The 23983-nt window shown below is 35.9% G+C and overlaps 4 protein-coding genes and 1 pseudogene across 4 annotated transcripts; 2 read left to right on the forward strand and 3 right to left on the reverse strand.

Annotated features, from left to right (window-relative positions):
- Positions 1 to 4947: 4947 nt before the first annotated feature.
- On the reverse strand, positions 4948 to 8701 carry LOC105129991 (lysM domain receptor-like kinase 4). The gene is made up of 2 exons (XM_011032292.1): positions 7457 to 8701; positions 4948 to 5921 (listed from the first exon to the last, which is right to left on the reverse strand). Exons 1-2 carry the CDS (start codon positions 8576 to 8578, stop codon positions 5184 to 5186), a joined length of 1860 nt encoding a protein of 619 aa, XP_011030594.1. The 5' UTR covers positions 8579 to 8701; the 3' UTR covers positions 4948 to 5183.
- Positions 8702 to 10128: 1427 nt separating this feature from the next.
- On the reverse strand, positions 10129 to 11528 carry PNSB5 (NAD(P)H dehydrogenase 18). The gene is made up of 5 exons (XM_011032293.1): positions 11223 to 11528; positions 11063 to 11123; positions 10826 to 10888; positions 10667 to 10725; positions 10129 to 10522 (listed from the first exon to the last, which is right to left on the reverse strand). Exons 1-5 carry the CDS (start codon positions 11448 to 11450, stop codon positions 10292 to 10294), a joined length of 642 nt encoding a protein of 213 aa, XP_011030595.1. The 5' UTR covers positions 11451 to 11528; the 3' UTR covers positions 10129 to 10291.
- A 3930-nt stretch (positions 11529 to 15458) lies between these two features.
- Positions 15459 to 18089, forward strand: LOC105129993 (Tetratricopeptide repeat (TPR)-like superfamily protein). Its single transcript, XM_011032295.1, has one exon. The coding sequence runs from the start codon at positions 15778 to 15780 to the stop codon at positions 17905 to 17907; it is 2130 nt and encodes a 709-aa protein (XP_011030597.1). The 5' UTR covers positions 15459 to 15777; the 3' UTR covers positions 17908 to 18089.
- A 21-nt stretch (positions 18090 to 18110) lies between these two features.
- LOC105130063 (hypersensitive-induced response protein 2-like) lies at positions 18111 to 19719 on the forward strand (annotated as a pseudogene).
- Positions 19720 to 22040: 2321 nt separating this feature from the next.
- Positions 22041 to 23351, reverse strand: CIPK10 (CBL-interacting serine/threonine-protein kinase 4-like). The gene has a single exon (NM_001308367.1). The coding sequence runs from the start codon at positions 23349 to 23351 to the stop codon at positions 22041 to 22043; it is 1311 nt and encodes a 436-aa protein (NP_001295296.1).
- Between the last annotated feature and the right edge of the window lie 632 nt (positions 23352 to 23983).

Raw genomic sequence — 23983 nt, forward strand, 5'->3', positions numbered from 1 at the left:
ATTATACTCATAATTATTCTACATCAATTAAAAAAAATATTGAGTTATACTTAGGGTAGGGGAATGGTGAGATGTCAACTGAAAAGGTTATGGCTTTCCCATTTAGAAACGTGGGTAACGTGGGAAAATAGTTAGGTTGAGATTGCCATCAAGGCATGATAGTTTGGTAACATTGGTCACGAGGGCAAAGTGAAAAGGAAAGGGGAACACCGGAGCAACCTGCTCGACATCTCTAAACCAAGCAAAGCACTTTCAAGATAAGATGTTGACTACTTGCAAAGTTTTCCTGGACCACCGACGATACTGGTATGAATGCATACAGGTTACAAGTTCGTCCAATAAGTCACTATTTTTTTTATTATTAATATAACTATTTAGAATAGATTGGGAGTATTTTAACTAATTTTAAAATTAATAATTATATAAACCTTAAAATTACCTAAAATTTATTAAATTAATATTACTAAAAAAATAAATTCAGAATTAGTATGAATGAGTCGCTATTTTTTTTTTGATTTACGTGAGGTGTTCGGGCCAGCTTACGTGCACCACGACTAATTCCCACAGTCCACTAAACATCTTATAAGTCTAGTGAGCAGATAAGGTACCGTAGAGGTGACAGATATGTACGATAAGCCTCGAATCTAGATGCAGAAAAAAAAAATAAGTCTTTTTCACCGCTGAGTTATAACCTTACTTGCTAGAGCTCGTCATGGTTTCCTTTCATGTCCACTGTAAGTCCAGTGAGCAAATAAGGTACCGCGGGGATGACAGACATACATAGTAAGGCTCGAATCCAAGTACAGAAAAAGAAAATAAACCTCTTTCACCACTGGGTTAGAACCTTACTTGTTATTTTTGGTCGAGCTCGTCATGGTTTCCTTTCATGTCCACTGCCACTTCCCTGTATTTGGAGTGAATTCAAGAAAGGGTAGGAAAGAAAGAGTAGTTTTTATCAATAGGATAAAATAAAAAATGTTTTTGATTTTCGAAATCATTTCCTCTTTATCCATTAAACTATCATTCTTGTAATAAAATTAGTAATATACCAGATGGCCGGTCGAGCTCCACTGTGGATGGAGCAAAACTTTCTTCAACGTGTAGAAAAATATTCAGGTAGCGGGAAACTTTGTCATTGTCCATTAATCTGAAATGGGTTGGTAGGTTAAATTTGAAAAAAAATTATTTAATTTAAATTTAAATTAACTTATATAAAAATTGATTTAATATGATTTTATTAACTTAATAGATAAATAAAAACAAAGAATAAGAAAAAAAAACAAAAACTAAGGATAAAAAACAACATATGCGACAAATGAAAAGCGATTTAGATTTTAAAACTAATATTAAATAATTAAATTAAAAAATCAACAATATTTATTATTAAAAAACCTAATATTAAAAGTAAAAAAAAATATATGTTAAGGGCGCGAATCTAAGTTACTCAATGCACCATGGCTTAAAAGAATTATTTAGTTATTTTTAAAAAAAAATGACAAGTCATTCATTGGAGTGTAAGACATGTCATCTATAGTTACTGAGTCTATAATCCACACTTGCCACTGTAGCAACTTGAAAATCAAAAAATATGGTTTTTAGGTTAAAAAACAATTTTTTCAAAATATTTTCATTTAAATACTCATATTAAACATCATAAAAACTTTTTTAAATCATTTATTAACATTAAAATATTCTAAAATTAGCCAAAAAATCTAAAATCACTCGAACTAAAAGAATTAAAATGGAACTTGATTTTTTTTATACATGTTTGGAGAGAAATTCCACCAATATTGAACTTTCATTGATGAATAGAACCCATTAACAAGAAGTTTAGCTATTTTGATTGCTAGAATGATAACAACCATCAATTCTCTTCTTTTTTTTTTATTTTTTGATGGCTTTCTCTTTTATTTCTTTCACACAAGAATTAGAGAACAATAAAATAAAATTTTGAATTAAATAAAAATTATTATAAATTTAGGGCTAATCATGTATTTTGTTCATATTTTACAGTTACATCTTGTTTCTTTTAATCTAGTAATTGTATCATAATTGCAATACTAATTTCATCTAGCTAGATAATAGAAAGGAAAAATAGTTTGAAAAATGAAAAAAAAAAAGGGCAGGATAAATAGTAAAGCTATGTAAGCTTTCCCAGGCCTCATAGATGTATTAGATAATAGGTAAAGCAACCGCTTGTAGATCCCAGTCCATCCAATGATGTGTGTGGGATGAATTGGTCAATGATTCCAATATTCAATGAGCCTCCGCATTCGCTGCTTTCAACGTTTTGCCTTGTATATTAAATGAACGAATCAGAATTGTTGCCCGGCTGCAGAGGCATCAAGCCTGCGACCGTCGATTTCAAGCATTTATAAAAGAATTATAACATACGGCACCGTTCCAAAATTTAGGGTGCTTAATAACAACAATACGGCTTTTTCTGTGCTTAGTCATGTATTCATTCTATTATATCTATTTTTCATAACAAATAAAGGTAATAACTTGATGTAAAAATTACAGTATTTGCTAAATAATTTTTTATTTTTTCATGAGTCTGGGAATCCTCAAATATTCAAGCTAGTTTCTTTAAGAAGAGAGAGTATAATAAATATTAAAAAAAAAACATTAAGTTACAAGCACAAAGTTATTTGTTCTTGTTTTAATATAAGAATAAGAGTTTAATAAATAATTGATACATATATTTTATAAATAAAAATTATGAATTAATTTATTTTAATGATTCATGATGTATTTATATTTTTTAAATCTTTTTTTCTACTTGAAAAAAATTAGTAAATCATTTTATTATAGTAATATTAATGAAAGATAAATATTTATTATTTATTTATTGATAAGAGATAAATATTTTTTATATAAAAAATATTTTTTATATAAATATTAATTGAGAAACAAATATTTTTAATATATATATATTAATAAGATAAAAATATAATGAGAAAAAAATATTTTTAATATATATATATATATATATATTAATAAGATAAAAATATAATTGACCATGAAAAACTCTTGTAGGAGTGGAAGGGGAGCTTGCACCTTTTGAATTGGGAAGTTGCGTTACATGAAATAAATCAAGGAAGACACAGCTCTTCAATGGGAGGATGCCTAGATTCGCTTGGGCCCAGGTCGCGATGTTTGGGCGTAAGGCTCCCGACACTAGACACGGGAACCTGGGCACTAAACCTGTTTTCGAAGTCCCTAAGGAGTCGGCCCTTTGTAAGAAAAAAATGCGCTTTGGGGTAACAAAAAGTTTAAAATATACTGATAAACTGTGGTTCATAACGCCCGTTGATGCAAAGATGCGAAATTATTTGCCTGGTTATACGGTACTGACAAGCCCAGCCGACCAGATTTATGAAATGACTGATGAATCACACGCTGCCTAATCTTGCTTCGACTTGTCTTCTTCAATCAGTGCTTCTGTCCGTGTCTTTGTCTTACATTTTTCATATCGACTTTCGTCAAGAGTTTGTCTTTTATTTACAAACACGCGATGAAATTAATTTCTCTTTTTTATTCTTTTACTTCACAGGTAATAAATATTTACCAAGCATGAGCTACCTGTTCTGGGAAAAAGAAGAAGGAAGCTTAAGCCTCGTTATCTCCCTTTCAATTTATTTCATGATAAAATGTTGTACTGGATCGCAAAGGAGCCTCCATGATTGCTAAAACCCATGTCTTTTATCTGTTTTTTAAGATAGAATACAAAATCCATGCACCTCAAACTCCTCTTTTGCGATACCAAAATGCCTATCAAATAGTCATGGGCTTCACTAGCCCATCTTAGCCTAGGACTATTAACATGAAGCTGCCTGGGAATACGTTTTTTAAAAATTTAATTTTTTATTTAAATTTTTTTATTTTTTTAATATATTTTTAAATAAAAGATATTTTTAAAAATTAATTATTATCGTACAACACAATTTTCACTCAAGGAAATGAAAGTTATCTTCTCTGTGATTTTTTTCATTTCTGCCTAAAATCTTTCTCTGTAAAATTGTTTTACATGAACATATTTTTCAGAAAAACAAAACATTCGTGGTGATGGGATGTTAGTAGAATAACTATGATAGCGAAGTGATAGTAATGGTGAAAATAACGGTGGTGACAATGACAGTGGAAGATAGGGTGGTGGCTGCAACAATGCAGGTGATTGAGGTGCATGGCGATGAAGATGGAATTCACAGTGGGTTTTGCACATAAATTGCTACGTTTGTGCAAGCAATCACTCAGCAGGACAAATGGTGGCTATAGGCAGATGATGGACAGGCTCACTCTCGCATCACTCAAAGAGATCCAAAGCTGATCGAGTTTGTAACAGAAATCGTGACCTGACATCAAAGGACCAGCTGTTTCTACATGTTCCAACCATTCTACTGTTCATCACAAGAAAAAGAGAGCAAGAAAAATTTAGCATACTTTTTGCGCATCTTGGGTATAGCATTAAATTTGAGATGATGTTTATGGGGTCAAGGTGTTTTCTGGGATTACAATGGGTTGTCCTCAGGTTAGAAGGACACAAATGACTAGCTTTCTAGTTTCAAAAACTAATTAAAAAAAACTGAGAAAAGAACGTAAATAGAACAAAAAAGATTAAATAATTAGTTCTTGAAACAAGCGAGACTAATTGATTTATTTCTCTATACTCAAATAATTGCTTCATCTAATATAGACAAGCATTGACAATTTTATAAGAGATTCTAAACGACATGCCTTGAAATCATTGAATTTGATTTTGTATAAGTTTTTAGAGAGCTTGATGTGCAGATTAATTTGCAGGAGCCACTGCAGCAGCTGGCTAGGAAGAATACCCACTTTTCTTCAAGGCAGACTCGGTGCAAAGGGTCTCAAAAGGAGGACGCCCATAGGCTAAAGATGCCTGGAACAAGGGATAGACAAGAAAAACTGCACCGCCAACTTCAATTTGTTCAAGAACAGGGTAGCATTATAGGGTTCCAAATCCAAAACGCCTTTTAACTACAGCAAGATCCATTTTTGTTCAGGTACAAAATGGCATTATACGGTTCCAGAAGATTTTATACAGCTAACTTTGTAGACATATGGATATATGTTACATCATATTATCAAAGCTCATATAGATACATACAAAATCCTTAACAACCAAAATGTCATATCTAGATCCTAAAAATGATAATAACTTATCTTGCCGTTACCTGAGGGTCTGACAGTACGTCTTCTGAGATGTCAAAAAACAGATCATCAGTCTTACACAAGGCATAAACAATATCCACCATGCTGGGCCTCTTTGATGGATCTCTATGCAAGCAAGCAATTGCAACAGCCATTGCATTCATTACACTCTCCATTGAGCATGACTGCTCTAAAAGAACCTTATCCATCCATAGTGTCAATCTCTTCACCTTCCTCTCTTCAACATTTCCCTGCAAAATTCCACTAGCTTCTGACCACAAAACCTTGCCTTCTTCGTCAATAGCTTCTTTGCCTGAGATTAGCTCAAGCAAAACCACACCAAATGAGAAAACATCCATTCTTGTTGACACCACACCGTCAGCTAAATATTCAGGTGCAATGTAGCCTTGGGTGCCGACAATGTGCATTGTTATGGCATTGTAGCCTGATTTTGCTAGTCCAAAGTTGGCAATTTTGGCTCTCATGCTCGAGTCTAAAAGGATGTTGCTGCTTCTAATGTCTTTGTGTACAACCCTTGGCCTAGTGTGCTCATGGATGTATTGGAGACCATTTGCAACGTCAATTGCAATGCGTAGCCTTTTTTTCCAGCTTAGTTTTTCTTTCTTGTTACCATGCAACCACGAATGCAGAGAGCCATTGTCGATGTACTCGTAGACCAGATAGCAATTTGCATCCTCAGGGTCTATGCAAAAGCCTTCTAGCTTCACCAAGTTGCCATGGTTTACCTTCAAACAAAGGAAACTGTGAGTTTTTTTTCACGTAGCAATATGAAAATGTATTTTCACAGGAAGAGAAAAGATCCCATGAATTACAAAAATAAATAAACCTTAAATTGGTAGATACTTGGCAATTATATCACTGCGCTATATTGGCTAAAGCATTTCATACTAGATCTCTCTGAAATAAACTACACCTAATGCTTATCATCCTTCCTCATCATTTCAAGCTTGAACACGGTCAGGATTGTTGCGTTCAACCAATCAACCTCTTTTTAATTATTGGCAAGGAATTGTGCATGGCCTTGAGATGGGGCCAATCCAATATCCAAGTTCTTGCTCTGGGGAAATTAACAGTACGGAGCTGTTTAAGTTAATGAAAAGTTGTTTGTTTGCAGTTATTTTTAATTTTTTTCTAAAAAATATATTAAAATAATAAATATATTTTTTAACTTTTAAAATTAATTTTTTATATCTAAACATCAAAACAATATTAAAAAGTTAATTTAAAACAAAAAAATAATTTTAATAAAAAATAGATTGAAACTCGATATTAAAAACTCTATGCAAACAGCGAAGGCCAAACCAATCTATCCAACCAATGGAGCTAAAAAAAAGCGATGGCAATGGGATTATTCGTTTATATATATATTAGCATTTAATTTCAAATATTTGCAGTTAGGTACATTAATTTATCTGCAGAATTAGTCAGGATATATCTATAAATATAAAGAGAAGGTTGACATTTCAGTATGTAGTAATTATGGCTTGAAATGTCTATTTTCTGACAATATCATTGGCTTCATTTTATGGGGGAATCGACAGGGTTTATTAATTTTGTTTCAAGGAGGAGGAAAAGAAGGCATTTGCTTATTGCACGAATCCACAACAGCACACCCCAAGGAAATGGACAGCCTAAACTCATTTACGAGGATAAATAGCTAAATTGTTATTATATAATTTGATAAATCTCTAATATATCCTTATATTTTTAATTATATTTATTATATCCTTTTATAGTATTAAATACAAACGTCACCTCACCTAACCAATATAAAATTAGATAGTTGCTAAATTTGATGAAAGTCATACACCGGTGTCTTTATTTTATTTGGATGTTTCGATTTTTAATCCCACATTTTTCTATATTTCTCATAACAGCCCCTGCATTTAGGTTTACGCAACAATTTCCTATTGCACAACATATCCATGGCTACAAAACTCAAACAGATGAGATCATGGACATCATCATCATCTATGTTGCTACTTGGGAGTTGAGGTCAAGACCAGAAGTTTATCATGCTGGGGAAGGGCCAGAACTCTGCTCTGCTGGAACTTGAATCGCTAGCATGAATTGCTAACTTGTGAAATATAAATTCTAACTCATCTTTAATTGTGCTATAAAGGCTGAATCCTTGTGAACTGTAATAGTATGGAAACAACCGAGGTTCATGCAACTGGGTCCCTGATCCTACTATTTCATTGGAAACCAAACAAACAGTGAAGGCTGGAGTATATACAGTAATTAGTGAAAAAGATCTTACCTTCTGCAGTATCTTGAGCTCCTCACTGGCATTCCACTTCATCTTCTTGATAGCATAGGTCTCTCCATTTATGGACCCTTTAAACACAGATCCTTCAATCAAGCAATTCTCACCGAACCCATCAGTAGCTTCTTTCAGTTCATCAATCTTAAAGACCCTGTACTTATCCAAGCAATCTGAAACATCTGCCATCAAACCCACTTCTATATCCTTCAACCCTTTCCTTCCTCCATTGAACTGCATCCTCTGCTTCTCCTGATCATCTCTCTCAAAATCTCTTCTCTTCTTCAATACACCGTCTCTATAAAAACAAACCCCGCTTACCAAGACCAACAAAAGCCCGGCAATTCCTAGTCCAACTGCTAATCCTATGATCAAACCTTTCCTCTGATTCTTCCCAGAAGGCGCCAAAGAAGGAAAAACCGTAGCTTGTGCCAGTTGTGGAAGTTGATTTACTGGTATGAATATGGTGTCAAATGGCTGTATGTTATTGCCATTAGCATCCACAATAGATTGTGTTTCGACTCCAAATGTTGAAGCAACTGATGATAAGTTATCAGAAGGCTGAAACACATAAGATACCAGATAATTCACCTTGTTTTGCAATTGAGTTTGATTAGGACACTTGCAAAATATTGGAAAGATCACTTCTACTCCTATTTGGAGTCGTGTGGGGATAAGCGTAGGGTTAACAAGTTGAACAGACTCGTAGGTAGTAAGGTTTCCGAAGTATTCAGTTGAGACAAGGTAGAAAGTGTCATTTGGCTTTATGGTATATGTGATGTTTGCAAAGGAGATGCTAGTGCCATTCATGGTGTTACAAGAACATGATAAAGGGACAAACAAGGGTTGATCGGGGATGAGAGGGGAGGCTGGAGAGGAGATGTTACTTGGTTTTGATATCATAAGGCGGCTAACCGAGAAAAGGTCACCGATTGAGGAAAGGTCAAGGAAGTTAGGAGCTGTAGCCCGGTAGAAGGCATAGGTTTGGCATGGAAAGGAACTCTGATTGGCTGTGCAGGTGAATCCTTGGGTGCTTGGTTGGGCTTGCAAATGGTGGGGGATAGTACTGTAATAGATAAAAAAGAGGAGAGAAGAGACTAGATGGGATTTGGCTGTCATTTTTGGTTTGGTTGTTCTGCCTTTCTGCCTTGAAATGTTTTGTATTAAAGAAGACGGAGATTTGTATATTCCGTAGTTTCAAGAGATAAGTGGAAGTGCAAACTCCTTGTCAAAATTGTAGTCAAGATTTTAGGACAGTGAAATGGGTCCAACTGCCTGGTGGATCCCACCTTCAAGGATTTTAGGTAAGCTTCATTGGATGGACACGGGCACCAAGCTCAAGGGTATGTATCCACCAGTTTTGTCTTATTTTCCAACTAGTTTCGAATCGAAAGAAGAAATTGAGCGCATAGAGAGCTTGATTCGAGCTTTCAATTCATAAGAGAAGAAAGATAAGATAAGAGCCTGGTTTAGGACAAACTCTAAAACATCCAGACCCCCTATGCAAACTGCAAAGTTACATGTATATAGCTTAAGATGGCCGAATTGTATGACCTTGAAGTCGGGGAAACGTTCAAGCTGAGGGAATCATACAGCATGCATTTGGAAAAGTAAAACAAGATCAAGTCTAGTTGAAATTTGGAAACTAAATCATTTGTAAAATTCATAAAGATAGTTACAGTGGTTTAACCATTTCACGCAACCGGATTTTCAAACTACTTAATGTTCAAAAACTTGAAATAGATGGGAATCTGAGCTGACAACAAAAGATAGCGTTTCAAGACCGGTTTTAAGTTCTGGACTTCAGCTGGGAATAATGTGGAAGGCATTCCAGTGAGTGATAAATAAGCGAAGCAGAACTCAAAAGATAAGACTACACTCAAACACATCCATTTCTAGCAGGGTACAAAATGTAAGATTTGAGAAGATTCTACTGCAAGCAGCTAACAGTAATTGCAAATAACAGCAGAGATTTCTGCTCTAAAGAATCTACACATCCTCAGCTGAAATAGCTGCTCTTTGTTCCTCAAAGACACTTTGTCCAGGGCTAAGTTTTGGTATTTTGCTGAGAATACTAGCAAGCTAACAAAATTCAAAATAAAAACTACAGCCGTCGCTCCAACTTCAGCTCTTAGTTTTGTGGCATCACAAAGTGCCGTCTTGTCGTCATTTTCAATAGAACACTTCCCTGGGTAACTTTAATGCTGCCCTACCAAGGATGACTAAAAGAACACAACGAATCTTGATGATTAAAAAAATGAGAAATCATGATTATAATTAACGATAGCATAAAAATTCCTAGTTAACTGCCTTCTGGAGAAAATGGTGGTGGAATTTGACTCTTGAAACGTCAAAGCCACTTTTTATGACTGCCTACCCCTTAAGAACTCTAGCGTGTACCCGTGGTTACACACGTAAACTGATCTTCCATACAAAAGCATTAACATGAAGCCAATTTACAGCATGCTTCTTCTTGGTTACACTTCAGTGAATCTCAACTTATTTAGGACTAAATTCAACCAACCAGTGGTAGAAAAATAAACGTCTGAATTCTGAAAAACCGACTTCTCTTCCATCAACACACTCGCAACAAAAAAAGAAAGAAAGAAATCCAACACAAAAAATATGGGCATTTGCTCTGTGTGAGTTCATGTGAAAAGTTAACATCATGTTTCCAAAACATCCTTACTTCATTCACGGCTTAAGCAACGTCATAGGGCATCTACAGACGAAGAAAAGGTGGAATAAAATTGGGAAAAATAAACTAAATCTTTCAACAATGTCACTTACTTACAGAACGAATACAATAGCATTCTTGTTGCCAAGGTAAAATTATCTCTTGGTTATGTCTTCCCTTGTTATGGTGAAATCCCAGAGGTCTCCGTATTTCTCATTGAAGTCCCATATGCTCATGGTATTATAGTCATCTATTAACTTGTCACGAGCTCCTCTCTCCATATTGTATATTTGGGGCTCGAAGTTGTGTGGCTTGTCGGGTTTATCCATCTCAATCACACAGAAAATAAACACAAATATACCTGCTCCAATGAACAGATACTCCCCCTGAAAGATAAGATCAAAGATTAATTAACTGTGTCAATCATAGAATTGAGGTCATGTTCCTAATTTTTCTTCCTGAAGAAGCCTGTCAACAGTAGGTTTAATAATCAAATCTTGTATGGAAGCTGAGTCTGAATTAGATTTTACCGGCACATTGAAATACATCCCAGCAGCAACTGCTGGAAGGAAGATCCATGAAATAAACCCTGCAAGCCATTAATGGTGAAATATCAAGCCCAAAAATATCACCTGTCAATTCTAATCTACAGGACCATGTAATCCAAAATTTTGTGGCATATATTATACCTTGAAAACCTGTTGGGGGCTCTGTTGAGGTATATTCTTCTTTAAGTATTTCCCAGTATGTTCCTGAATAAACATCCCATTAAGAATTAGGTATTGCTTATATTTTTAATACATTAAAAAACGTAATCTTGCTTTTGTTATTGAAGACCAGACACGTAACATCCCTAATTAATTAATTCGACTGATTCAAAACCCTTAGTAAATCTTGGCAAAAATCTCATACAAACAAAAACGTACTTTTTTCTTGGCCTTCAAAGTAAGTATGATGCCCATCCCACTCTCCATACTTAAAATCTTCCTGAAAAAATTATAAGAACCAGCTGTGTTAGCAAGACCAAACATACAGACACAAGCTAAATACACATACGCTTAACATAGAAGATAAAACGACGCGTACAGCATCAACACCAGGAGTGGCCCAACGGTCTCTAGGATCTTCATTGAGGTCAGGCTCAATCTCAGACAGCCCAGCTGCATTCAATCTGGTTCTTGAACCATATTTAGTTCCCAATTTCTTGATGGTTCTCTGGTTAAAAGCACTAACCATGTTTCCAATTTGGTTATTACAGCTGATTTTAGGGACCGGATTTGCCAACAGAATTGAGAGTGATGAACTCGCTGCCATTTTTATTTTTTTGCCCTCCCTTATCCGCTTCTATGAGTTGAGCTTGAGCCTTTGAATTAAATGCCCGCCTTTCATTTTTATCTCGTTATTTCTGTTAAGAAAAATGATTGAGTTACTCTGCTTCGTAGGAGTTTGCGTGTACAACCTTGGATTCTTTGCAACACGTGTTCATTGTGTTGACGTGGCAGTTTATTATTGCGAATCGCGATAATCAAGCTTTGCTCAGGGACAGATTGTTTTTTTGGCGGAAAAAAAATAAAATTAATTATTTTTGGATGTTGTTATATTATTTTAAAATGTTAATTTTAAAAATAAATTTTAAAAAATTTAAATATTATTATTTTAAATTATTTATAAATAAAAAACACTTTAAAAAATAATTATATCCCAATATCAAATATGCTCCAAATCTAATTTATTTTTACAAGCTTGATTAAAGGTATTTTTACTCAAATAAAAATTAACATACGTTTTAGATATTAATCAATGTTAATTGTGAGGGTTTTTTCTAATTTAATATGTATTATGCAGTATTTAACACCATGTGTGTATTTTATGTTTAAGTTTAAATATATCCCATGAATAAGTTTAATTTTGATAAATTGAAAAACCAATCAATTAATTATTTACTTAACAAAAAAACATCCAATTACAAGAGTCAATAATTGGAAGAAGGTGATGACGACCTTGAAAGGCTCCTTTGTCAATAAATATCAGAAGGATGGTTGGTGGGTGTTTAATTTTATTTAATAGGTCTAAAAAATCACAAAATAACCATTGACTATCTAACGAGAAAACAATTATTTAGAAAATAATAAATAATGGAAAAGTAAAAGAATAGGAAAGGAAAGGACGGGAGGAAGGTGAGCCACGGAGCGCGTCAGGCCTACGCAAATGGTCTTGGGATGGATGCACACGACCAATCCATAAAAATACTGTGGATCCCATTCGACGAGGCGTCGTTGCTGAGCTGTTTGAGAGTACGATTATATTTTATTTTTTAGAATATTTTTTTATTTTGAAATATATTAAAATAATATTTTTTTTTATTTTTTAAACATTATTTTTAAAATTGACATATTAAAAAAATTCAAAAAAAATAATTTTTAATAAAAAATTTAAATTTTTTAAAAATACAGTTTAGATGGCATTACTAAAATAATTAGTAAAATACACTGATTTTACTCTTCCAATCTTAATTTCTATACATTTTTTTAACCTCCAAACATCTTCGAATTGTCTCAAAGGACGTTTAATAATTAATTTTAAACCTCAAAATATATTTTAATCCAACCTAGAAACTCAAAAAATCTATGCTCTCCTTGGGATCCTATTTTAACACATTAAAGTTTAAACCATTTCGCATAAAATTAAGGACCAAAATGAATTCATATTTATGAAATAAATAAACATCAATGGCTAAAATGAACTCATGTTTTTTTAAAAATCACTTATTTTTTCTGGGAAAACAACACCGTTTTGTGTCAAGATATAGGATTAAGTTATATGTTTCCTAGCTTCAATACATGTGTAATTTAATCTTAATTATGAGAATGGTAATGGGTCGGGTATGAAATGAATACCCGCTCTACTTGGTCCTGTCTAATAGGTATTAAGGATATATATATGGGTTCCAGGTATGGGTATCCATTTTATACCTTATTAATGTCCATTCATTTATTTAACTGACATGGAGGAACTTGATTGCACAAAATCTTTTAAGCAAGGACTAAAATGTTTTTATGAAAACCTTGAACATAACAAATTCCAGAATAAGGGACTATTTATTGATAAATAAAATTAAGGACCAAATTTACTTTATTTAAATTTATAAATACTAAAATTAAACTTTTTGAAAAGTTGTTTGCTAGTGGTCCAAGTGGATATCAAACAATATCACATGGGTGGATATGAGGCCAAGTATGAATCTAGAGGGTACCTAGATTGGTGATCCAGTACCAAAATTTTTAAACTTGATAAATAATATTCAATAAATGGTCGTGTTTTTTTAAAAGTGAAAAAATAATATTAATCAGGTTAAAATATTGACTAATTTAATAATTTTTTTAAAAAATACTAATAATAACAACAATAATAAATAAATTAAAAAAATATTATCCTAGTCAAAGCTAGCTAAATATGCAAAACTCATAATTTGATATATAAAATTATGATAATTTTATAAAAAAATTATACCAACAAAAATTATATATAAAAATTTTTTTAAAAAAATACTAATAATAACAACAACAATAAATAAATTAAAAAAATATTGTCTTAGTCAAAGTTAGCTAAATACGCAAAACTCATAATTTGATATATGAAATTGTGATAATTTTATAAAAAAATTATACCAACAAAAATTATATATAAAAAATAGTTTAGAAAAAGAAATATTTAAGCCTAACCAACTTAATCTTTTAAATTCATAACCTAAAAATATTAACAAAATCCTAATCAATAAATATCGAGAGTTGAAATCGATAAAAAGAATTTTAATAAAAAAATTAAAATAAAAAAAATAAAAAATAATGATTAAATTTAACATAAAATAAAATATTAATGAATATAATTAAAAAATAATATAAAATATGAAGAGATATAATTAAAAATATGTTTTAATTAAAAAAAAAGAATACTAATTTTAAAAAGTGAAAAAAACCAAACAAGGATCTAAATATTGAGAACTGAAATCGATAAAAAGAATTTCAATAAAAAAATTAAAAATAAAATAAAAAAATAAAAAATAATGATTAAATTTAACGTAAAATAAAATATTGATGAATATAATTAAAAAATAATATAAAATATCAAGAGATATAATTAAAAATAAAATAAAAAAAGAATACTAAATTTAAAAAGTGAAAAAAACCAAACAAGGATTCAACCGTAAGAAAATTAAAAAACCACGGGAGAACCTGCTTTGCGGCCTTTGTCGGATTAAGGTATTTTATGAAAAATACTAAACTACCCCTGGTCAAACTTTATAATTATAGACAAATCAAAATTGAAAGGTACAAACATTTTTGGTCCAAGGTCATTGTATTTTACCGTGCATCTAAAATGAAAATGCTGAAAGCGCCCCTGCCCCCTCAAAGTTTATTTATTTATTTATTTTTATTTTTTTCCCTTCAAAGGCATATCAATAATTTCACCATGCAAATAACTACTATACCCCCGCTTTCAATACGAATTACGTTATGTGGGCAGAATCACCTTTTCACTGTTATCCTACGTGCACAGTAATAAATGTACAGTGAAAGTTGGGGCCTTTTAGTTTCTTTTAATTTATTAATGAAAATGGGCCGGGCAAGTTTTTAATGGATCGGGCAAGGGTTTGAATTAAGGGGCCGAGTGCCGGCCCATTTCCATCCCTACTAGTTCAAAACCCTGTTCTGGAGCAGTTAGAAATACTGGCGATATCGAATCGCTAAATGAATACTGAAAGAAGGTAAGAAATTAGAAGGTCAGTTAATGAAAATGGGCCGGACAAGTTTTTAATGGATCGGGCAAGGGTTTAACTTAAGGGGCCGAGTGACGGCCCATTTCCATCCCTACGTAGTTCATAACCCTGTTCTGGAGCAGTTAGAAATAGTGGCGATATCGAATCGCTAAATGAATACACTTAACGTGATTTTCGGGTTTTGGAGGCATGGCAAGACTGAAAGAAGGTAAGAAATTAGAAGGTCAAGCTCAAATAATCTAAACGATGCAAACGCAACTGCAATCCTATGGTGCCAATACACTTGAGAGGTGTAGTTATCCTAAAGCAAGGAACAATTTGATGATGATCTTAGCTAAAAATGTCCAATTTCCCACTGCAAGGAAACTATGAACTATTCAGCTGGTTTTGCACACCAATGCCAACGACTGTTTGGTTCATCGGAAAAGATCTTTTTCTCATCGTTCAATGCGTGTTGCTTGGGTTCAACTCTTACCATAAGCATGGATTGACAGCAAAACTCTACTCTTCTTCTCCACATGTGCTCTTCTTTATGTACTGTGGGTGATTGGGTCTTCAGATAAATTACAGCAGTGAGCCATGTCTTTGCTTGATGGGCTACCCAGACCCAAACGAATTCCAGAGAGTGGAATGGGCCACTTGTAAAAGCGTCGAGCATCAGCACCAGACCAGAGACCCGACTACAACTTCAAAATCTTACCCTTCCCTTCTCTGTCAGAGAAATTCCGATTTTGTAAAGATAAAATCCTGCTAAGGCACTACGCTGAATCCCGCCAACACCCCCACCGTATTGCTGACTACTAATTTTTCTTGCTCTGTAAAATTTCATAGAATTTAGTGCTTATCTTTTGTCAAAAAGAAACAATGTTTGTAAAACTGCAATTAGATGCCCGTTGTTTTAACATATTGAGCTCCCCCAGGACCTCACCCATCACAGGAGCTTCAGTCTCCACAAACACAGGAGTATCACTTTCTCCACTAGAAAAGATTGAAACTGTCAAGAAACGCAGAGAGCAAAGCCTTCTTGAAATCCCCAATAGACGAATTCCCAAGAAGGTCAACACAGATCACAAACAGATTCCTAAGAAACCTAGCTTCAATAAAAACCCAGATAGAGAACCGAGAAATAACTCAAGGAATAGTACTCGAGTTGAAAATAAGAAGAGTTTTGGGGTTGGTTTGGAGAGGCTCGATGGTAATGGCTCGGTTGATAGAGCGCACACCAAATGTTCGAAGAAATGGGCATATTATGGAGGTTGTATTCCATCAATTTTGGAAGCTCTTGATACGATTAAAGACCTTGATGAGGCATTGAAGCCATGGGAGGATACTCTTAGTAACAAAGAGAGGAGCATAATTTTGAAGGAGCAGTCTAGTTGGGAGAGAGCTTTGGAGATTTTTGAGTGGTTTAAGAGAAAGGGTTGCTATGAGTTGAATGTGATTCGCTACAATATTATGCTCAGGATTCGTGGGCGAGCGCGAAATACCATGATCCACATTTGTGGTAACCATGGCCAGCTTGAAGAAGCGGGTTCACTTATGCAGAAGATGGAGGAGCTACGATGCCCACCAGACACAAGGACGTATAATATTCTCATCTCCCTTCATGCTAAGCATGATAATATAAGCATGGCAGCTAGCTACTTTAAAAGGATGAAGGAGGCTGGATTAGTGCCAGATCATGTGAGTTACCGCACACTCTTGTATGCCTTCTCAATAAGGCATATGGTCAGTGATGCAGAAGACCTGGTGTCTGAGATGGATGAAAAGGGTCTGGAGATTGATGAGTATACCCAGTCTGCTCTGACTAGAATGTACATAGAAGCTGGGATGCATGAGAAATCATGGCTTTGGTTCAGGAGATTTCATCTCACAGGGAATATGAGTTCTGAGTGCTATTCTGCCAGCATTGATGCATATGGGGAGCGCGGCCATATTTTGGAAGCTGAGAAAGTTTTCATGAGCTGCCAAGAGGGGAAGATGCTGACTGTCCTCGTGTTTAATGTGATGATTAAAGCATATGGGTTAGCGCAAAAATATGACAAAGCATGTCAGTTGTTTGACAGCATGGAGAGTCATAGTGTACTTCCAGATAGATGTAGCTATAGTTCTATCATACAAATTTTGGCTGGTGCTGACTTGCCAGACAAAGCGAGAGATTATCTGAAGAAGATGCAAGAGGCAGGATTGGTTAGTGATTGCATCTCCTATTGTGCTGTGATCTCAAGCTTTGTGAAATTAGGTAAACTGGAAATGGCTGAGAGGCTTTATAACGAGATGATAGGTTTTGATGTGAAGCCAGATGTCATAGTTTATGGTGTACTGATAAACGCGTTTGCTGATGCTGGAAGTGTTAAAGAAGCTCTTGGTTATGTAGATGCAATGAAAAGAGCTGGTTTGCCTGGCAATACAGTCATATACAACTCCTTAATCAAGCTTTATACCAAAGTCGGGTACTTGAAAGAAGCAGAAGAAACATACCAGCTGCTTCAGTCGTCAGATTCTGGTCCTGATGCATATTCTTCAAACTGTATGATAGATCTCTACAGCGAACAATCCATGGTCAAGCAAGCAGAAAAGATTTTTGAGAGCTTGAAGAGAAAAGGGAACACAAATGAGTTTACTTTTGCAATGATGTTGTGCATGTACAAAAGACTTGGGAGGTTCGAGGAAGCCACTCAGATTGCAAAACAGATGAGAGACTTGGGACTTTTGACTGACTTGTTAAGCTATAATAATGTGCTTGGGTTGTATGCATTGGATGGCAGATTCAAAGAGGCTGTGGGAACTTTCAAGGAAATGGTAGAAGCTTCCGTTCATCCCGATGATTGTACATTCAAATCTCTTGGAATTGTTCTGGTAAAATGTGGAATATCGAAGAAAGCTGTTACCAAGCTTGAAGCAACTACGAAAAATGATTATCAGAAAGGATTGCAGGCATGGATGTTAGCTCTCTCCACTGTAGCTGAGATAGATGATGATTATGACGAGTAAATTTAAGTTGTAGTTTATGGGCTGTATTCCTTCTCTCTTCCGTCTAATGTAGTGGAAGTTGCATATTGTTGTCACGTGTAATGGACAAGATCAACAAAAGTGTAAAGTGTATAAAACCTGTAGTTTCTGTATTTTTACTGTGTTGATAAAATATGTCAAATGTTCAAAAAAGTGTGATTCAATTAGAGTTCGATGACGTCTCAATGGGGTTTCCATCTGTAGTCATTTTGGCTGGGAAACAGAGGAATGGAATTTCTGCAAGTCAGTGCCTGTGACCGCATCAGGTTTCTAATTCAATGGATCCTTCATCTTTCAGAGATGTGGTAAAGAAATAGAATTATCACATCAGCTGCATTAGTTTACTGCGTCCGAAATTTATTAATACCTTAAATATCATTTTTCAAATCATTCATCTGGTTGGTGCCTTTGACCTCATCTGTCAGTGTCTGTGCAGCGTATGTGAGTTAAGCTACGTGCGGCATGCGTGAGAGTTGACTCCATTTACGTTTATTAAGCTATTGAATTCTAGAACTCGGGAGGGTTTCAGCCTTTCAGGTATATCTGTTGTCTTCAGTGTAATTACTACAGTTGAAATTGATCGAGTAAGATCAATGAACCACAAGTGGTAACCTTACCAAAAATATTGAAAAATGCATTCTGAACATTATTCGTGACATCAAACAATGAAAATTCTTTTTCACAAACATGACAACCATTGTTTTAAGACAAAAAACAAAAGCGTTACTCAAATTTTGGGTTCTGTTGCCTTCAATTAGGGAATGTTACTGTATAATGGCAGGCAGTATTATTTTTATCAGGCAATCGCGTCTTTTCCGTGGGTGTTTGTTGTAAAACTTGCGTGTTTCCATTTGTGGACACACAGCACAGTCTGTTTCAGTTTCAGAAACAAACAATGTTAACAACATCCCTGTATGCATTTCTAGCTTGTTTGTTCATTGATAAACATCTGTACCTCTCTCTGTCTAGAGCTCTTCTCTGTTCATTTCAATTTTCTTTCCGTTTCAGAAGAGATTCTATAAAGAATACGGGCAAGTTCTTGGCTGCGTTCAAGTCGATCAGTATACTGTTGTCGTCAAGGAAATCTTTCGAAAAGATAATGATGTCTGGAACCTGGATGGCACTTTCTGCCTTGGTGTTTTGGTTGTCAGCTAGCCGATCGCCTCTCTTTACTTGTGAAACGACTGGATGTTCATTGTGAAACCAAAACTAAGGACAATGATTTTCTCACAGTGGTTACTTCTGTTCAATACCGAGCCCTCGCAGAAAAGGCTGCTGATACTTTTTATAAGTTCAGCAACACAAAGGAACAAATTCAAGCAATATGTATTTGATGTTATATGGGCAAGTGTTCCAAAGTTGGACCTGTTTTCAGCCTTTGAACAAAATAATGAGATAGCAAAATCTGTGAAAGACGAGCTGGAGAGGGCCATGTCACGTTATGGATATGAGCCAGATGAAAATGTGAAGAAGGAAATGAATGAGATTAACGCACCTGCTAGAATGAGGGTGTCTGTTAATGAAAAAGCTGAGGCTAAGAATTAAGAGTGCTGAAGGTGATGCAGAATCAAAATATCTTTCTGGTCTTGGTGTAGCCAGCAGCGCCAGGCCATTGTTGGTGGGCTCAGAGATAGTGTGCTTTCATTCTCTGGTAATGTAGCTGGGACTCATTCAAAGGATGTGATGGATACGATTTTATTGATCCAATATTTTGACACAATGAATGCAGTGGTTGTGTATCAATCTGAATATATTTCAATTTTGTTGGCATTACCTTGTGAGAATGAGTCTTAAGACTAAACTATATATTTGAAAAAAAATTTCCAAGCACTAGATTCATTGTGAGATTCGCTTTTCTTTCTGACCTTAAATTTAAGGAAGTAAAGGCAGCGATTTGAAGCCGGGGGCCAAAAGTGCCACTCAGATGAGCTTAACAATGACTGGGTGAGTAGGGCACTTAAAATTTAGCAATTGTTATTTTAGGTCGAGCTCTGTTAGGACTTAGGACTTTGCACTTTGGGTTTTTATGTGGTAAACCAAGTTTACGTTCAGTTCGTTGTGAAATGTAACTGTTATCAATAAGGGGTGTGCTTATATCCAAGAGGCGTGATCTCAATAAGGCATATGGTAAGTGATGCATAAGATCTGGTGTCGGAAATGGATAAGAAGACTTTGGAGTTCGATGAGCATGCCCGGTCAGCTCTGGCTAGAATGTCCATTGAACCTGCAATGTTTGAGAATTCATGGCTATGGTTCAGGTCTTCAGGAGATTTCATCTCCGAGGGATATGAGTTCAGAGTTCTATTCTGTCTACCTTGATGCTTATGGGGAGTGTTGAATGTTTTTGAATCTGATCTGCCGTGAGAGGAAGACGCTGAGTATCCTCCGGTTAAATATGGTGATTAAGTCTCAAGGGTTGGGGCACAATCTCTGTCGTTTGACAGCATGGAGAATCAAGGAGTTGTTCCAGACAAATCAGCTCGAGTCCAATCATCCAGAGCTTGATTCGACTGGTGCTGATTTGCCACCCATAGCCAAACATTTTCTGAAGATGCGAGAGGCACGACTGGTTAGTGATGGCGTCCCATATTGTGCTGTGGTCTCAAGCTTTGTGAAACGAGGTAAATTAGATTGGAGAATAAGAGCTGGTTTGCCTGGAAATAGAATCGTACATAGCACCTCGATCAAGCCCTCTATCAGAGTTTGCTGCTTTGAAAGAAACAAAAAGAAGACAAGCAAACTGCTTCCGTCTTCGGCTGCTGGTCCTGATGCGTATCTCTTCAAATTGTGCGATAGATCGCTGCAGCAAACTATCGGTGGTCAAAACAAGCGCAATATATATATATATATTTTAAAACTTGAAAAGAAAAGGGACGTAAATGAGTTTACTTCTGCAACCATGTTGTTCCTGTGTAGAAGACTTGAGAGGGCCGAGGTCCGAGGAAGCCATTCAAATTGCAAAACACGTGAAAGAATTGGGACCTCTTACTTCTTGAGCTTTAGTAGTGTGCCTGGGTTGTATGCATGGGATTGGATAGAAGATTCAAAATGGCAGCGGGGACTTTCAAGGAAATGGCAGAAGCAGCCTTTCAACCAATGATTGTAAATTCAAATTACTAAATTGTTTAAATAAAATGTGGAACATCAAAGAAGCCTGCTGACAAGTGGGAAGCAGCAACGGAGAAGGATCATGCGAGTGGTTTACAGGCTTGGATGAAAGTTCTCTCTACTTTAGCCGAGGTAGATGATAATTAATAATAGTTAACATCTCATCAAAATTTCGGTGGAAAAATTAAGCTGCGGTCACAGGTTGCACCCTCGCTTTCTTCAAGCAAGAAAGATGACAAAAAAAAATAAAAAAAAATTATTAGTTTTTCGGAACACAGGTGATTTTTTTTCCCTTGTTTTTTAGAAGGTGTCACATTCAATGAGCGGGAGTCCCATGACTTGCAGGGATTTCATCGGTGTTTGTTTTTTCTCGCCAGTGACCTTACCTGGCATTTAATTCGATTGATGACTGTCTAATCAACAATCAATGGTATTAGCAGTAAGAAGTTTCAGGGTTCATGATGCGCACTTGGAATCTGAGAAGCTGTTTCCTGCTACAGAAATCTCGAGTCTCATAGAACTGACAGTTGACAATGCTATGCCAACTGAAAGGCAAATCAACTGAAATGGAAGATGACGCCATGCCACCAATAATGAAATAGCAGGCACCATCGATACAGTTCCTCATACAAAAAAATATCTTGCATATTGTCAAGCGCTGGTTTTGTGCCATGCCAAATCAAAGAACACAGGTACACATTAGAGAATCGAAAGGCAAACAAAGAGAATTAAACCCAACTTAATTGAGATCATCACATTTACAAGTTAACTAGCTTAAGCCAGGAAATTAAGATCACAAACCAAGCTAACACACAAGTAAATAGTGAATTATTCTACAACTGAAAAAAAAAAAAATTCATGTACAAAGATCAGCTAATGTTTTCCATTCCCAGATAGAGCAATAATAACCATATAAGCCTCCACCGAGAACAAGTAATTAGCAGGCACAATTGATGAACATGCTCGAATCTCCTCAAATCCCATTGATGAACAACATGAACCTCTCTTCACATAGCATCATCATTCCATTGAAGCACAACATCTCCGAGCCCTTCTTTCAGTTCTCCCCAATGAAGGTCCTCAAATTCCACCCCACCACCCTCCACCACCTTAACTTCCACCACCAACAGCTTCTCCACTATTTCCCACACCTCAAACACCAATCCCACCCTCCCTTTCCCCAACCGTATAGCACCCCCACCTTTTCCTTCCTCCACTCTATATCCCAATCTCCCTCCAACATTTCTCACTCTCTCCGTTACTCTTTCCACCGTTTCGCTTGATGTAAATCTCCTATCCCTCGCATATTTAACCTCAAACAACCCTGACAAGTCCAACCCTGAAGACAGAGAGATTAGATCAAACGCATTAATGCCCCCAGCCGCACTCTTATCAAATTTACAAGATTCTTTATAATCCGACTCGAACACACTACTTTTAGTTGGTAATTCAAACTTCTTCAAAAACCAAGGATGTTTCATTAACGCTTCTATGCTCATTCTTTTATAAGGATTCGGGTCAAGAAGTTGGTTTATAATCGATTTAACCGACTTTGGTAAACAAGAAGGCAATTGATATTCTCCTTTATGAATTTTCCTGTACATAACTGCAAGATTACTGTCATCAAAAGGCAAGGAAGCCGATAATAAAAAGAACAAAATGACCCCACAAGACCAAGCATCCGCTTTAGATCCATCGTAGCCCCGCCGCGCCATTACTTCCGGTGCTGTGAAAGCCGGAGTCCCACAAGCCGTTTGAAGCAAAAAACCTCCATCAACACCTCCATTCTTTAACGCCGAGAGTCCAAAATCAGATATTTTTAAATTACCTTTACCGTCAAGGAGCAAATTGTGAGGCTTGATGTCGCGGTGAGAGACACCATTTTGATGGCAGAAGTGGATGGCAGACACAAGTTGTTGAAAGTAACGACGTGCGGCTGGTTCTTTAAGTTTGCCCATCTTCCGGATCTTAGAGAAAAGATCGCCTCCCGAGGCAAGCTCCATGACGAGGTAGATTTTGGTTTTCGTAGCCATAACTTCGTGGATCTTGAGAACGTTTGGGTGGTGCTGGAGGCGATGCATGGCTGAGATCTCGGAGATAATGCGGGGTTCCATAGCAGCATCGGTTTTTGTTTTGTCGATGATTTTGATCGCTACCAGTTGTGTCTTGTCGGATAAAGAACGGGCTGCATACACTTTTGCAAAGCTGCCGCGGCCTAATAATCGGCCTAATTCGTATTTGTTCAGAAGTGTGGTCGGGATCGAGGAGGTTCTTTGTAGTGGCGGCGGCGGCGGCAGGGTTTGTGGTGGTGGTTCCATGTCCCTTGGGTTGATGGGCGGGGGGGGGTCAAGAAAGAAGGGGGTGGTCAGCAATCAACCCAAGAAACGGTACGGGACAGGCTTTTAAAGGTGCGGAGGCTTGGTTTTATAAGGGGGCGATCGTGTGCCAGTTGGACACGTTCGCCTCGTTTAGGAACCTGCAATTCAGGTGTCTTCTAATTTTTTTTCTACTTGCATTTTTTTCATTATTATTATTTCAATTTATTTTATTGCACAAAATATGGCAAAAACATTGGATCGAGGCACAATGCTCGAAATTTTCGTTTTTGGAGCTTCGCATGGAAGCTGTCGTTTAGTAATTGATAAGTATGGAGTCTTATTAAATAATTAAAGGAATGGATTTTTTTTTTTAGATTAACGTGGGTGTCCGGGCTAGCTTGTGCGCACCACGACTAATCTCACGGGCCCTGAAGTTAACGACCATGTAAGCCTCCAGTGGCTATCATATGAGCAACCAAGGACTCGAACCTGAGATCACAGAGAGAGCAAACCCTTTAGTTCCAAGTCTTTACCACTTGACCACCACCTAAATGATTGGAATGGATCTTCATATGGAGGGTGATCATATTGTCAAATAAATATATTTTTCTTTTTAACACTTGCACATATCA

The sequence above is a fragment of the Populus euphratica genome, unplaced genomic scaffold (assembly GCF_000495115.2).
Source record: "Populus euphratica unplaced genomic scaffold, PopEup_1.0 scaffold17.1, whole genome shotgun sequence".
Taxonomy (NCBI): domain Eukaryota; kingdom Viridiplantae; phylum Streptophyta; class Magnoliopsida; order Malpighiales; family Salicaceae; genus Populus; species Populus euphratica.

What these genes read in the sequence shown, in the direction of transcription:
- LOC105129991 (XM_011032292.1), bottom strand. Translation starts at nt 8,578, where the DNA reads ATGACAGCCAAATCCCATCTAGTCTCTTCTCTCCTCTTTTTTATCTAT. An exon ending in AGCTCAAGATACTGCAGAAG is followed by an intron (nt 5,922 to 7,456) that starts GTAAGATCTTTT and finishes CTTTGTTTGAAG; the next exon opens with GTAAACCATGGCAACTTGGT.
- PNSB5 (XM_011032293.1), bottom strand. Translation starts at nt 11,450, where the DNA reads ATGGCAGCGAGTTCATCACTCTCAATTCTGTTGGCAAATCCGGTCCCT. An exon ending in CCACTCCTGGTGTTGATGCT is followed by an intron (nt 11,124 to 11,222) that starts GTACGCGTCGTT and finishes TAATTTTTTCAG; the next exon opens with GAAGATTTTAAGTATGGAGA. An exon ending in GGATGTATTTCAATGTGCCG is followed by an intron (nt 10,523 to 10,666) that starts GTAAAATCTAAT and finishes CTTATCTTTCAG; the next exon opens with GGGGAGTATCTGTTCATTGG.
- LOC105129993 (XM_011032295.1), top strand. Translation starts at nt 15,778, where the DNA reads ATGTTTGTAAAACTGCAATTAGATGCCCGTTGTTTTAACATATTGAGC.
- CIPK10 (NM_001308367.1), bottom strand. Translation starts at nt 23,351, where the DNA reads ATGGAACCACCACCACAAACCCTGCCGCCGCCGCCGCCACTACAAAGA.